The sequence below is a fragment of the Catharus ustulatus genome, chromosome 1 (assembly GCF_009819885.2).
Source record: "Catharus ustulatus isolate bCatUst1 chromosome 1, bCatUst1.pri.v2, whole genome shotgun sequence".
Taxonomy (NCBI): Eukaryota; Metazoa; Chordata; class Aves; order Passeriformes; family Turdidae; genus Catharus; species Catharus ustulatus.
Window position 1 is genome coordinate 106,163,606 of NC_046221.1, and position 16,276 is coordinate 106,179,881.

A 16,276-nucleotide genomic window follows, 5' to 3' on the forward strand; every position below is an offset into this window, starting at 1 on the left:
TTTAAGAAGTCAGTCTTACCTTCTGTCACAAGCTGCTCCCCTTGAAATTCTTCATCAAATACAGCGTTTCTCAATAAGTTGTTTTCTGGGATTATACGTTTTTCTACCTCAGGTTTACACATCACAGCTCTGTCAGAGACAAACAGGAGTCATTAAATTAAACAAAGTACCAGAAACAACAAATTTTAAAAGACTGGTAAGAATTTTAAGAATCAAGCATAATTTTCACTTCACTTCTTGACTACAGCAAATTCAAGTCTGGGAGCATTCATTTAAAACTGAAGTCTTTTCACAGTCTCAAAATGGTTAAAGAAATACCTGCTCTATTGCTACAGAGTAAAAGGAAACACTGAAATAATGGTTACCATATGTTTGTCTTTCCATACTTGCTCTCTGCTGTCAGTCACACCTACCTAGATTTCTGATAAGTACATCAGGCATCTGAGTGATGTTTCAATCACCACAGGAAGCAAGAGAATGCTATTTTGGTTACAAGTGAAAGCCTTTTGAGAGGAAAAATTGACTAGTCAATGTCAGAGCAGCAGCAGGTGCCAGCCAACAGCAGGAACACAGAGCCAAGGAGCATAACTGCCAACAGAACAGAAAAGACTGGGAGGCACATGGATATAAATAGTCCTGGGAAAAATGGGAAGCTACAGGTCAGCAAGAGGAAATCTGGCACTTGGATAAGGTCAGAGCCATGGAGGAGGAAAGAATACCTGAGCACTACTAACTCGCAGTCTAAGCTACTTACCAAGCTGCTGACTAGATATAATTTTGGAGTAAGGAAGTTGGGGCACAAGTTGGCAGATGAGGCAGAGGGTTCATTTCACATTGCTGCCCCTAAGTCCTAAATCATATTCTTATTTTAGTGCACAATTACAGAAAGGGATTTAACTGGCTTAGAGAACTCAGTCATTGCAAGACATACACATCTCTTTCAAGATTTCAAAGGAGATTTCAGAGAATCACCCACCGAGAAACAAATAGCTGGACCACTATTTTCAAGAACAATAGGCCAGCCTGCTGTCTAATAAAATCCACAAGTAATTTTGTATATGCAACAACATCCAGAATCTGAATTTTTAAAGTTTCCAATAATACCTGTGTAGTTGTATTGCGCTTCTAGATAGATTTTCTGTTGACCTGTAGACCAAAACTGTTCCCCCCAAGTACTTCAGCCCTTTAAGGAGGATTCCAGGATTGAGAGCATTGCCCCACACAAAACAATTCATACCAAAAATCAGGAACAAGCATCTTCTAAGTTATCTAAAATAAGCCACTTTCCTATCAAGGTCAGGAACTCAGCTATTCCATGAGCTTTTTATTCCAAGTGACACAGTTAAATTCAGCAGTGTTTAACACTTCATTTGGATAAGAATATACACAATGACTTTCACACATTGTCAGGCAATGACATTTAAAAGCAATAATTAAATAATGCCATTTTGAAACTTTGCACTGAATTATGATCATCAGCACCTTAGTGCTCTACCTAGTTTTAACATTTGCAGTACACTATACCCCACGGACAGCACAAGTCACAAGTGCCACGTATGCCACTGAAAGTAGAGTATGCCATTTCTGTGCATTTGAGTTATAGAAACTGAAATGCAGAATAACATGGCCACTATTTAAAATCAGCAAGGTATTTTCAACAAGTTTCTTTAGTGTGTCATGAGCTTATGCGGATATTACTTTTCTCATATACATATCTACTTAAACACATTCTTTGTCAACATAATTCAGCCAACAGACATGAACCTTGCTTGAAACTTAATAATCCTGTATATCAGTACTCTTCTTTCCATGAGCCTTTTCTTTAGAAATTAAAGTTACATACACATTAGAGAGACATTAGAGAACACAGATCTCTTTCAATACAAAAAAAGAAAACATTTCCCCAAAACCCAACACACCTGAATTTGAGAAATACAGAATTAAATACTTAACTAGGATGATAGCTACAGTATGTAAGCAAAGACATAAATGAACAAACCCCCACCAACAACCTACAGAGGCTTAATAGATCTCTATATATTATCATTTAGTTCGTTCTTGCTCGTTTTGGAAACATGTTAAAATAAACACTTGTGGCAGCACATACCCCTAGCTTTAATTTATTAAACATCGGTCTGTTACAACAGCAAAGCACATCTTACCTGCGATACTGCTGCCTAGAAACTTCATCTCCCCAAAAAAAACATACTGTCGATACCAACATGCTTGGGTTGAAGTTTGTTTCCACTGGATTCCATGTTACAGTAATCACCTGGTAAAATAAATAGACAACATACTGAGAAAAAAAGAAGTTATTGTTTGTATTAATGTTTGGAATGAGTCAACAGATTACTTCAAGTGAAACAAGATATAAAAATTAGGTGAGATTTTAATAAAGAACAAGTCAGGTTTTTTCATTGATAACATTTAATTTAAATTCATAAAACCTGCTCAGAAGAAAGCATTGTACTTACTTCATGTGTTCCTTCTCTTAGTACAAACTTCTCTGGAGACACTGTCATAACCTGAGGATCCATCACTGTTTTTGTCTGAAGGTTTCCCAAGCACAGCGCTTTGACATAGGCAGCCCGGGAACCTGTGTTTCTCACGTGGAAGGAAGCTTTCTGTAACCTTGCAGACAATGATCCTTCCAGTGTAACCATGAAGCTATCTGACAATTTTTTAACATTTTCTAAAATGATATTGCTTGCTCCTCCATATCCAGATAACGGTATCTGGGAGAGAAAAAAAGCCCACCACCAAAAAAACAGTACTTCAAGTGAAAAAAGTTTCTCAGTAAAAAAATTTATGTACAACTACAGTAAACCATATAGAGGTACAGAAAAGTAAATGAAACTGTTAAAAATGTGAACTGAACAGCCTAAATTTACTCAATCATTTTCAAGTTCTACTTCCAAGTTTGTTTAAGACCTACCTATAGAACAAGACAAGTTCAGATTTTTTAACACTTCTAGAGTTAAAATTTTAGGCTACTTTTAACATAGTACATAAAAATGTCCTTCACAAAGAAAAGAATTGCATGCAAAATTGATACTATTGTTCAAAGCATAAAATTTAGTGCCCATATGACTTTAACAAGTATACAGATACCCATAATATGTATCTTGAATTTTCAGGTTTTTTATAGAAACAGTTATTCAGTGCTAGATTTTCAATAATTACAAAAAGAAATACATTTTAAATTATTAGAAGCTACATTGGAACTCTTACAGTAAACTTAATTCCTGGCTTTGTTCGAATCCCCAGATGTTTGATTTCCAGTTTTGCAAAGCAGCAAGTCACTCGAGTGGGTGTAAACATCAGGTATATGTTAGTATCTTCTTTGGGACGCATTTTGAGTTCCCAGTTACTGGTTAAGCGTTCTTCTGATCCGAATATACTTTGCAGCTATAAAAACAGACATCAGAACTGAGTGACTATAATAGGAAAAAAACATAGCAGTAAAACTTACTATACTTGGAAGGAAGAATTAACTTCTTCAAATTCTACATTAACTTCTTTCACAATGGCATATTTAAAGTTACAATGCTTAATATGCAATGAAAACTATGAAGTCCAAGATACTTTATATTCCCATGATGAATACTTTGATGCCTCTCAGTTTAGACAGACTTTTTTGTCTTCAACCCCCAACCTGTCAAGGCTGAACTTTACCAGTGCTACATTAATTCTCTGTAAGTATAAGATTTTAGATTTTAAAAACTTGAACGTTTGAGGGAAAAAGGGGATATACGTCAATGCAGGTAACATAACAAAAAGACTCATTAGCCCTGGTAATTCCTAAAGGCTAATTCCAGTTTTTCTATCCTCTCGTCTACACTCTGTCCTGCAAGAAGGGCCACTGGAGTGATGGATCACTCCACCAAAAACTGACTCTGTTGTGATACAGTAGCTTAGAAAGCTGCAAACTGGGCTCTAGTTTGCTGCAGCACTCTTATTTCAGTGGCTGCCAAGGATGCCAGTGTCACTTAAGCTCTGGTACCACACTTATCTTGGCAGTGTCAAAACAGAAACACAGCCTGTTAACACTTCAGGGCAAAAACATTTTCATTATAAACATAGCCTGGTAACAGCAACAAATACTAAAGAGAAATTTCAATGACAGCCACCTGAAAGCAGTCGTGATCCTGGCCTCTTATCAACAATCTTAAATGCTGGGTTTCAGATGGAGAGTCATTTCTTAGAATTAGCTTCTTCTGTCTGAAAAATATGTATGGTTAGATTTTACAACAAATACAAATTAATTGCACCTATTAATTAATGGAAACAATGGAACTGGGACAGTCAATTTTGAAGTAATTTAATGAGAAAAAAATCACCTCTGGGAACAACAGAATATGTTAAATAGAAAGTTATTTCTGTATTGTCAAACTTACACACCCTATACTGCTATACACCACATGAACACTCATAGAACAAAACAATCCCCAAATATACATATATATTAAAGAAAATAAAATATACCTTACCTGAAGTTCAAGTACTGTATTTAACAGTCTGAACTTTCAAAGAAACCAGCAATTGCATCCATACAAAAACTCCTTAAAAATCCCCACTTCAAGACACAGTTATAATAAGATTATCCAGAGACACTTAATTATGAGAAATCAAGCCTTGTGAGTAGTCTGGTCCAGATTCATTAGAACAGTTGTAAAGAACTAGATTCAGGGTAACTTTTCGTTTTCATGGACTTCTCAATGTAATAGCAACACAAAGTTACAGTCACTCGACACAATCAGGTTGACTGAAAAATATCTTTTTTTTCCTCTGTGATACATCCTAACGCTGACCAGGCTTCTGGTACTCAGAGCTTTCCTCAGCAGAGGTAGGAAACATCTCCAGCAAAAGCAAGTGCCTTTGTCACTAACTAGCTAAAAAACATTGACAGATCAATTTGACAAGCCTTAAAATAGCTACAACATAGGAAAATAGATCATGCAGTTGGAATCAAATAGGACAGAGAAAGCAAAGCCTCTATCAACACTGGCAGACAGACACTGTACTCTGTTGAAACAAAATTACAGAAATAATTTCAGCTTCCTAAAGCCAAGGGTTCATTAAAACTGTTTTACAGGAGGAACAGAAAATAAAAAGATAGCAACACACATGAAAGAAGCAGCAATTCCCAAACACCAAATACCCAAAACTAGTCAGAAGCACACTACCTTAACAAACCAGAAAAACAGCAACACAGCTATCAGAAACAGTTCTTGGCTACAAACATGGATGGATTTTAAACTACCAGAAACACCATTAGATTCCTCAAAAAGTTCAGTATCAACCAACAGAGGATTAGTCCTTCAAGTAATAATTACTACAAGTTCAGAGATCTGCAAAACTTGCAGACTTTACATACAAAAGAAGAAAATAAGATCCTAACAATCAGGAACAGTTTCACTAAAGCATAGAATACTGAACCTGTAAACTTGAAACTAAAAAAGTGAGGACAAGAAGTAGTCTAAAGGATAAAGTAATTCATAATTAGGGGCAAAACAGATTCTCCATCACTAAAAGTTTTAACACAAACATTCAAATCAATTAAGGGATGTTCAACAGTTTATGTTATTCAGACGGTCAAACTACATTACACAAATTGGATTCTGTTTGTTGTAATGGAAGAAATTAAGCATAATTAACCTCTAGCAAGAGATAGGTATCAAAAGAACCAAAAGAATTTTTCTATCACCTTAATTGAAAAATACTTCTCTCCTCATTTCTACTTACATGACATACTAAACTTACAGAACCAGATATTCTAATCATAACTAAAGAGTCCTCAAGAATACACAGTTCGAATAAGATCAGTTTGTTTTCAAAACTTTCTTGCACAAGAAAAATAATTGTAATATCCTGCTTCTTTCACTTGAACAAATCACTGCAAATTATCATGTGAATAGAATTTTACTTCAAATAAGTGCAATATAAAATACTTAAATTGATATTCTATACAAATGGTTGTCCAGCTTATACTTACACTGATGATCCAAGTGATACTGCTCCCCAGGCAATGAATTGCTTGTTGGAGAGGATGGGTGGAATGTCTGAGCACTCAGCAGCTGTAGACACAGGTCTGTTTTTCCCAGATTCTACCTCACCTTTTATCATCACTTCAAACTGAGGCCCAGATGGTAGCACAAGGATTTTCAAAATACTTTAAAAATAAATAAATAAATTTAAATGCCACAACAGAACAAGATTAGCTGCTGAAATGAAAACATAACTGAAAAAATATTACAGATAAGAAGGCAGTTTTAAAAATGCCTAAGGCAAAAATACAAACGCTTCTTTTTAGTTTATGGCAAAGGCCAGCTTTAGGCATAGCCCTACATTTAAATCCTCTAGGCTCTAAATACACAAGCCACATGTACCTCACAGAGTCTTCTGAAGTATTTCATCTGGAAATGATTCAGATAAATATTTCAGAGGCTACAGTTCAGCAAAGTATTTTTTGTTCATACTAACTCCTAATTATTTTGACAGCCTAATTTTAGAAAGAAACTAAGTCTGGCTGTAGATTAAAGAGATGTCTTTTGAATGCCATTGGAAATGCCTTCGAATTTTTACAGGTATGAGATATCCAGGAGCACCAAGGATTGAATTCTGGCTTTTAAATAAAAGCCTGAATAATTTCCTATAGCACAGACAGGTTTCAAGTCAAGAAAAAAACTCAAGAACCTCCATTCTAGTTGTCAGTGAATCCCTATGATGCCTGTTGACAAAGCCAAACAGCAGGAAACACAGACATGGACCTTCATTACTGCCTGTTTGTTTATTAGTCCTTTGGCAGCACTTCGACATAGACTACAAATTTTCCAATTCTGAGCACCTCAAGCCTGTAAAAATTCAACCTATCCAATAGGATCACACTGTCACTAGCACAGAACTTCTCATTGTTTAATTTAAATGCACTGGGGAGGCCTGGTTAAGTTAGCTACTGAAGTTGAACATATTTTGAAGATACTCCTTTGTCCATTCTCACTCTATCACAGCAGAAACTGGAAATCATGTAACAAGAGAGGAAAGGCTGCTCTGGAGAAATGAGTCAGACCCATGTCATTGCCAGAAACTCTCACATGACATCTTAATTGTAACTTGAACCAATCAAGTTTGTTTTGCAGAATGAAGTTCAACAGGCCCTAACGAACACAACTATGAATGCTTCTTCCATCTGCAAAAGGAACATGTACATTAGTGTTGTACAGAACAAACTTTTACCTGATTACAGCAGACAAATGAATATTTATGATTTTGATCTGTTCTTGAGTTTTTTCACATGTAAAATAATAATGACATTTCCCTTGCCTCAGCAGAGAGAGAAAGAGGGAAGTAACTGAAGGGGTTGCTAAAGGTGAGTATTTTGAGGTTTTGTTGTTCTTTACCACAGAGAGGGCCTCAGAGATACTCCACTTACTCACACTAAACAGATCTTAGAATATTTCTTAACGGGAAATATTACCTATTCATTCAGCTATATGGACCTGAAGAGGCAGATAATCTACAGAAAAGGTGAACCTCAGCAAAAACCCTTTTGTAATGGATAAGGGCTCTCATGAAAACAACGGAAGACAAAGTCTCTTGTACAGAAAAATTTCATTACCTTAAGGTCAAAAGTAGTTCAGTTTAACACATGCAGCACAGAATCAGTTGTATTACCTTTCTGTAGTTGTTGTGTTTTTTGGAAAAAAATTGACAGTCACTACTTGTTCTTTTCCAGGGAAAAGGAAAAGGTCCTCAGGTTCAACAGCAAAGCAGCTGTCCTGATCTGATGTCTGAAAGCAGCCCAGAGCAAAAGGGAGGGTTAGTTACCTATTTTAAGGGATTAAACACTTCTACAACATGTAACACAATTTGCTTGTGTACCTGTTGTACCTGCAGTTCAGACAATTTGAATACATCTGGAGTCTTCAACACTATCAATTACCACCACTTACTGTGGCATTTGTGATAGTGGTCATATATCCTATTTCCACGGCCTCCCATCCTGGAAATGATGAGCTAACAAATCTCTTTTTGTAAAATGGAACAAACTGTTCCTTCTATTGACTTTGAAATGCAAGTTTCAAATGTGTTTATCTATATTTCAGTCTGGAACCATATTTTCCATGGATTCTCAAAAAGGTCAAGTAAAGACATTGTATATTTGAAAAGAACTCACTTTGAGTTGGCAGATGTACACTAAAACCTAATGCAGTTTTGTTAGAAAATACAGATGTATCCCAATGCTAATATTCATCTTTGCCTTAAGCAGGTTTTACTCTACCACCTATCTAACACCTGCTGTGCAGCACAGGCTTCACTACTTTTACATATAACAAATGTTTTAGTTAAAATTTGGTAAAAATCATAAAGGTATGTTTGTTATAACAAATAAAACTGAAGTTGATCAAAAGAACTCCCATATGCCTCTTCCAGAGAGTATGCTAATCTCTTGGCCATCTTTCATTCCCTTTATGTAAACTTGTAAAGCTTTTGTCAAACCACAGAGCTGAGCTAAAATCCCAAGGCTCAGCTCTAGCTTCACTACAATATGAATAGCACAAAAATCATGATTTCATGAGGGAAAAGCCAACCTACCTTAACTTTCAAATGTACACTAATGTTTCCAGCATTTGCCAATGGCAACTGCTGCTTGACTGTAGAACCCACATTAGTAGACAGATGTATTTTCTGTAAAAATTAAGTAAGAGTATGTTTGCATATATATATACATACATACATAATAAAACCAAACATTACAAAAGTAGGAGCCTAGGAGAGGTAAACTGTTCTTGTAATACAACTCGTAAATATTCACAAACCTGTAAGTCCTTTGGAATATGTATCCTTGCTGTTCCAGCTCTTGCTCTGACAGAAACACTTTTAATCACAGTGCCAGGTCCTGGACTATCCACTTCCACGTCCACTCTTGCCAGGAACTCCTCTGCTGGACCCAAGGAATCTAGAAACAATTTCATGAGTAACAAAAGTAAGCAAGTCAACAGCAAACAGCCAACAACAAAGACAATCCTATTGATGCATGTCTCACTTCAGCTACTCTTCAATGTTAACATATTCATGTGGTGATAATAAGAACACCTCTCCCATTACTCCTGCAACACTTTTTTCCTCTTTTAAATGAAGTCTCACAGGATCTTAAAGAGTTTGACTTTTTGTCAAACGTCACTGAAATTGTCTCTAATGCAAACAAAAAAAACCCCCATCCTATCACACCAGCCAAACTAGTTGATACATGTACTATTTTCTATTCAGAAAGCAGGAACAATTCAGAGGTTTCTTCACATTTATTATCTATTTTGCAATTAATGCAATGTTTTCTTAAGTGATGGCTTAATTCCCTAAGGAAAAGGAGTTAACACAAATTCCAGGCATCTTGCAGTACAAACTTTGTACAGTTTCATACTTAAGTATAAATGTCCCTATAACATATACATATTATATAAATATATCTCATATATATATATATAAATAAACAAAATATATAAAGGTAATATATAAAGGATTAAGACAGAGATATCCTGCCTCCTACAGTTATTAAAAATGAATATGATACCTGAAATATTAGTGCACGTAAACCAAACACGGTTTCAAGTTTGCAGCCTGTTCCCGCAACTCTAACATATGTATACATTAAAAGTCAAATCTATTTCAGTTGAAATGAAAATCAAGTTACTTTACCTGAACAAGAAATTTGTTTCTTAGGTGCATGGAACAGAACCCAAACTATTAAAGCTTCAGGATCCTGAAAAAGAAATTAGTTGACTCACCTTATGGAAGGGAGAAAATTATTGAGAAGAAAACAACAAACAAAACCCCCCCCAAAACTTAAACATGCAAAAGGTGCACTGCCCAAAAATCATTACTGTGAACTCAAATATTTATCACTCATTTCAGACAGTAACTAAAAAGAAGAATTGGCCAACTCCAAACTACTCACTTGCCCATCATAGCTTGCATGTATCACATGATTTAAAACTGATGGAGCTGCTGTCTGAGAAACTGCATCCATTTTTTCTTTAGAAGTATTAACAGGTTCCTTGGAAAAGGTGAAGCACCGCCAGGCTACTGCATTCTGTCAAAACAGAAAAAAAATTATTACAAATATTAACTCTTATTGTCACTATCAGCAATGCTGACAAAGGTGAGAACCGCAAAACAAGTTTTTGAATGATCCAAGTAGTTTGAAAAAAATTACCAAAGATTAGGTTGTAATTTTGGTAAGTATACGATAGTCCAACAAACCGTCTAAAAACAATAGGAAATCCTTTTGCAGCAAAAGGGGATAAGCAGAGTCAGGTTACTTAAGCCTTCAAGAAGTTTAGCTGTTAAGACCAAACATCACTAATCCCCAAGACAATCTGATCCACCTTAACATAAGGCCAGACCTTTCTTGTTCCCCTGCATAAGGAAACAAAGCCAGCCCTCCCCACAGCACAAATCAACAGTCAGCCCAGCCTAGCCAAACCCGCAAAAATTGCATTGCCAGAGATGCAGAGGGGTGTGACACAAAGCAGATAGAGAGAGGAGTCCTGCTCCTGCAGAGGAAGAGGGAGTATGTTAAACTTGCTAGCAGCAAGCTTGGCTGCTTGTTTAAACAGTCAACTGTCCATTTGAATAGTGCAATATGGCTCGAGCTTCTCAAAGAGAAGGAGCTTCCAAGGGAAGGTTTAGGCAACACAACCCTTTTTCTATCTGCTGCTCTGTGCTATCAAAGCAAGCATCAGAGGCAGAATCCCATGGGTGAGCTATAAAAAGTCACCAACAGACATGAAACAAAACACTGCACATCTATCCCAGAAGCATTTTTCTTGGTACCTTTACTGCAGAATCAGATTACCACTCCGCAAAAACAATTGATTTCCTGACTAACAAAAGACTTTTTGGGAATCTTACATCTAGTGTCCAAGATATATTTCCTAATGATATGTAACATAAAGAGGGTATTAAAATTCAGTATTACAAGATGTTAACTCTCTCATAACAGAAGTTTACTGTACTTACTGCGTTAATAATAAGCCTAATTGGCATAAAAGCATGGGTTTTGTTGATAAGTTTTAGAGGAAGGGCCTTCCAACCGCCAAAAGGCAAGTCACCAAAATCCAGGCAATCTCCTTTTCCCGTTTCTACCTGGTTTTAAAACAAAGCAGAACTTAGAAGAAAGAAAAACCTTCAAAACACGCCATCCTACAAAAGTACCAGGAAAGACAGGATGTTACTCACCTATTCCATCCTCTTAACCCTATATCCACATATAACACAAACCTCCTACCAAGGGACAGAGTCTAAGAATCATATTTTCTTTGATATTAGATGGGGTTATCGCCTATTGGCTATATCCCATGCATTTTGCCTCAATCAATTAAGTCAATCTTAGGGCAATGTTTATCCACCAAAATCCAGCACACAATCAAGTGATTTTGGATAATTCAAATTAAAAGTAAGTTTAAACCATGATTATTGCTAGCAAATAAGAAATGTCAGTTTTAGATAGTTAAAAGCTCATTCCAGCATGTTAAAAGTTAAGAAAATAACCAAGGGGCAGTTGATTTTACTAGCTTAAGTGTCATGATCTGCAGTAAAATACAGTTTTTATTTGGCATTTTTTCCAATCTCAAGAATGCAACAACATGTAGAGATTGAGCACAGGATTTAAATTTTATTTGAACATAACACAAGTTTAAACTATATACTATGGAGAACATGGAGAATGGACAACATATTAAAAAATGCACTAAAAATAAATAGAAATTTATGGAAGAAAAAATTTAAATTATATCCATTCCTGTGCATTCATTACTTCAAAACATATAATTAGCCAAAAACAAGTTTAAAAGAGTATCATAAATGAAAAAAAAATGTTAGCTGTAGTTGATGACTGAAAATTTTATCAACCATGCCTGAGCCAACCATGTAATTAGTTCAAGCACCTCCAAAAGTATCATCAAGCCTTTTTCTGCCTGTCCATACTCTTAAATCTAGAGCCATATACAGCTAGATTTAATTATTAATGTCACATTTTTAATGGTGGTTGTTCTTGACAAGACACAACACAAAAGTACTTCACACATGCACTTACTTTTAATTTTTAATTAGTCCAAAATAAGAAATTATTCTCTAAAATCATTAACATGCTAGGGGTATTAAGAAACCACGACAAAGTCTACTTGATGTAAAAAAAAAAAAAATTCCTTACAAATGGAAAGAAACACTTATAGTTACATTAAATGCCCATCCCAACACAGTAGATACCTAGTAAACATCAGATGTTTAAAGTCTTGCCCAGTCTTAACAATGAAAAAGTAATGCATTTCAACTTATTTCCATACAGAATCCTCCATTTCCAGCTAGCTGCTTTTCCACAGCTGGAACTTCCCATATAGCAATAAGCTTATCAAAAATTTTCCTATATTCCCACTCAAAACATATGAAATTCCAGGTTTCTTCGAGGAACAATTTTGCAATCCTGTTATTTTCCAGTGTCATTAAATTATTCATAAAATTGTAACAACAATTAAAGATCCACAATAAGCAGCAACTTACTTCTAAATTAGGATTTTCAGCAACTGCTGTCAGAACTACCCTGCTTGCAAAAGCTTCCGACTGAACAATTGTCTCAGCATCTGCAGAAACTGGCCAAGATGAAACATTGAGGATACACTGGAAGATCCCCGAATGGGACGGTAAGAAAAGGATTTTCAGGTCGTTGGTAGAATAGGGGCCCACAATGGTTTTGTTCTTGAAAACCAGACACTGATATTTCATAGGATCCATCTGAAAAACAAAATACCTGTCATTTTCAAACAGGCCTTCTACCAGAAGAAATTTTCTTTCCAAATACAACATTTTATCTGGCACCACCGCTTAACACAGACATTTTGTGTATATTTTTCCTCCACTTAATTTATGTATCTACATATCCATGGCCCAGTTGCATCCTACTCAACTGCAGGCCTTTTCTTTTAATTTAAACAGAGAAGTCAGACTGAAAATTGCAGAGGTTTCTTTCTACCCTCTAGTGAAAGACTGACACCAGGAAAACTAATAAGTAAAATCCTGATTTTTGAGAAATAGTAGCATGTTTCAGAGCTGACTGGGAAAACATGGTTTTAATCACACTGTGCAAACAATTGCATATATTTATTCATGGGAACAACTGTAAAGCAAATCCATTTCCAAAAATCACCTCTTAATACAACAGAATCACTGGTTACAGGAGGTGCATAAAAGCCATATGAAGCTGATCTCAAATATGCAACAAACCCTTATTCTCATATACACACACATATATATACACATGAGCACACAGAACTGTGGCTTGATGTTCTTTAAAGCAGTAGTATTCTGAAAAAACAAGATCAAAACAAGAAATCATACTCTGGAAATACACATGTTACATCTGGTGGAAGAATATACCTGAGGGATGTGATCAGGACTTCTAAGATTTATAAGCTACAATATTTAAAGCAAATCATTGTCTGCTATTCCTCAGTAACATGGACCAAATAAAAACAGCAAGAGCCATACTTAAAAAAAAAAAACACTTCATACTATCTACAACTGAACTGAACTGTAGACAACGCTGCATAGTTTCAACATATTAGCTAGATAAAGAGCAGTCTACCAAAAACTAATAAGAACAGAAATAACATCTAACTAAAGTTACCAACTATCAAACTACCAGAAGTTCAGTTGCTTGTTCTGTTGTTATATTCTTCTCTACTAAGTGCATTCATCAATAAAAGAAATTACAACACTCTGATGGGCTGATTGAATCTAACTCATTCTCAAGTTCTCAAGACATTCTATTTCTGGAAAAATTACTATGATAACAGAAGTGCAGTAATTTCACGACTATGAGGCGCACCCTTTTGACTAAAATTTTCCCTCCAACCCGGAAGTGCGCATTATAGTCCGGTGCGCCTTACATGATGCACAAAGTTGCGAAGTTTGCCAAACCGGAAGTGTGAGCTGCAAGCAGTGGGGGGAGCCGGCAGGGCCACGGCAGCCGGGTGGAGGCGGGCCAGGGGGCCCACGGCACTGCCCCTGCCGGGTGGAGGCAGTTCCGGGGGCCCGCGGCACCCCCCCGTCGGGTCCAGGCAGTCCCGGGGGCCCATGGTTGCCAGGTGAAGGCGGGCCAGGTGGGCCTGCAGCACCACCCCTGCCGGGTAGAGGCGGGCCCAGGGGCCCATGGCTGCCAGGTTGAGGCGAGGCCTCGGCCAGCAACCGCGCGGGGTGAGCTTGGGGCGGAGCCTCGCTGCAAAAAAAAAGTGCGCCTTACAGTCCTTATCTGATCTACAAAGTTGCGAATTTTGCCGACTCCCGGGGGGTGCGCCTTATAGTTCGGTGCACCTTATGGTCGTGAAATTACTGTATATAGATTTTTAACAAAATTGAAGTACAAAACAGACAATTTATAGCCTACAAGCTACCTACAACCCACCTAGCTTGAAGCCTGCTCCAAATATTTCTCATTCTCCATCACTAAAGATCTCCCAATTTCAGGAAAAAGAGGAGCAAATTGTCAAGAATGTTTTAGCAGTAACAGTCCTCAGCATGGATGTTTTCTGGTCTAGGGCTGACTTCTCTTACATACACAAATGTGGGAATGAATAACTCAAACTCAAACCTTGCACACTTCATGCACACAATACAATTCTACATATCAATCATCTCGTGTGGCATTTACCTCACAAAGTCTACTTATTGGCAGAAGTCAGGTGACCTGGCTAAAGAAAGTAGCATTCCTTTTGCGCATATTAACTATAATACAGGGGAAAATACCACAAATCTGTAAAGAGGGCCTTAATACATATGGTATCTGGTAAGACTACAGTATTATTCAACTTTATGAAAAAAAAAAAACCAAACTCTTACCTTTTCCCCATTAACTGAAACACTGAGTATTCCAATGTTGACCTGCAACCACCGGTCACTTGGATTATAAATGCTAAGAACTGTCTGTGATGCAATTCCCACACAACAGGCATTAGAGAACTTCAGCTCTTCTGGTACTTTTAAATGTCCTTTGGAAGAAAATATGTTCCTGTTAGTTACAAGGACTCAGAAGGAAATCAGCACTCCGGCTACCACCAAGTTTATGAACTCAACTGACAAATGCTTCATTAGGGCAGGGAAATGTTTGACTACTACAGTTCTCATGTCTTTCCACAAGCATGAAATTTGAAATTTCAATCATTTCCCCATTTGCACATTAAAGTTTCATTGTGACAAAAATACTTATGGAAACAGCACATTCCATACAGACCTACAAAGTGTATATATACACCTGTTACAAAACACTCAGTGGTCACAACTTAATCAGTACTAGCCCAGCTTGGAAAATTTGAACAGTAGTATCACAAAATCTTCTTAGTATAAAAATAGGTAAGGAGTATTTCACTATTTTAAAATGCACTAACAAGATCAATGATTTGGAACAATCAATAAACAAGCTCTAAACTGTCACAGAATCACATCTTCAACACCACTAGCCTGGTATTTAGGCTGAAAGAATTAGCCAGAAAAAAAAGTACAGCCAAAAACAACTAACAAGATTGTAGGTTAAAATACGCTTTTAAAATTAAATAGTAATTTGTGTTGCTTAGGTTGAGAGTTAACTCTAGACACTGACTACAGTAATTTCACGACTATAAGGTGCACCCTTTGACTAAAATTTTCCCCCAAACCCAGAAGTGCGCCTTATATTATGGACAAAGTTGCAAAATTCACAAACCCAGAAGCGTGAGCCGCAATGGGGGGGCGGTGCCGCGGGAGCGCCGAGTCACGAGCGGGGGTGGGCAGCCACAGTCAGCAGGAGCTGCGCGGGGACGGAAGGAGCTGCCCCCGGCCCCGGCGGAACAAGGAACCGCCAGGCAGTGCTGGGCGCGGGGGGAACGAGGAGCCGCTGGGTGGCGGCGGCCGCGGCCCAGGCATGGGGGGAACAAGGAGCCGTCGGTGGCTGCAGCCTGGGTGTGGGGGGAAGGAGCCGCCAGCAGCTGTGGTGGTCGAGCCGCAAGCCGAGTTGCGGTAGCCAGAGCCGGGCGGGAGTGCCTGGGCCCGCGGTAGCTGCAGCCACCAGACAGGGGAAGCCGGGACCCGCAGCCACGCGATAGTAGACAGGAGCTGCGAGCCGCGCCAGCCGATGCTGGGGGCAGGCGGGAGTGCGGGGGCCCACGGCACGGGGAGGGCACCTGGGGCTGTGTTTAAAGGCTACGCCAGTGTGTGAAAAACGTTTGCAAATTGCCAGTAATTCATTACT

The 16,276-nt window shown here is 37.7% G+C and overlaps 1 protein-coding gene across 3 annotated transcripts in view; it reads right to left on the minus strand.

Moving 5' to 3' along the window:
- CEP192 (centrosomal protein 192) overlaps positions 1–16,276 on the minus strand; it is a 56,962-nt gene that overhangs the window by 19,728 nt on the left and 20,958 nt on the right. For all 3 annotated transcript variants that reach the window (XM_033075914.1, XM_033075932.2, XM_033075922.1), the window contains exons 19-32: positions 14,893–15,041; positions 12,559–12,789; positions 11,020–11,145; positions 9,956–10,090; positions 9,697–9,760; positions 8,820–8,959; positions 8,596–8,688; positions 7,675–7,790; positions 5,996–6,172; positions 4,131–4,221; positions 3,232–3,408; positions 2,475–2,735; positions 2,163–2,272; positions 20–129 (exon numbers count right to left, since the gene is read on the minus strand). In XM_033075914.1, the coding sequence (XP_032931805.1) occupies positions 20–129; positions 2,163–2,272; positions 2,475–2,735; positions 3,232–3,408; positions 4,131–4,221; positions 5,996–6,172; positions 7,675–7,790; positions 8,596–8,688; positions 8,820–8,959; positions 9,697–9,760; positions 9,956–10,090; positions 11,020–11,145; positions 12,559–12,789; positions 14,893–15,041 (1,980 nt within the window). The remainder of the gene's footprint in view (positions 1–19; positions 130–2,162; positions 2,273–2,474; positions 2,736–3,231; positions 3,409–4,130; positions 4,222–5,995; positions 6,173–7,674; positions 7,791–8,595; positions 8,689–8,819; positions 8,960–9,696; positions 9,761–9,955; positions 10,091–11,019; positions 11,146–12,558; positions 12,790–14,892; positions 15,042–16,276) is intronic.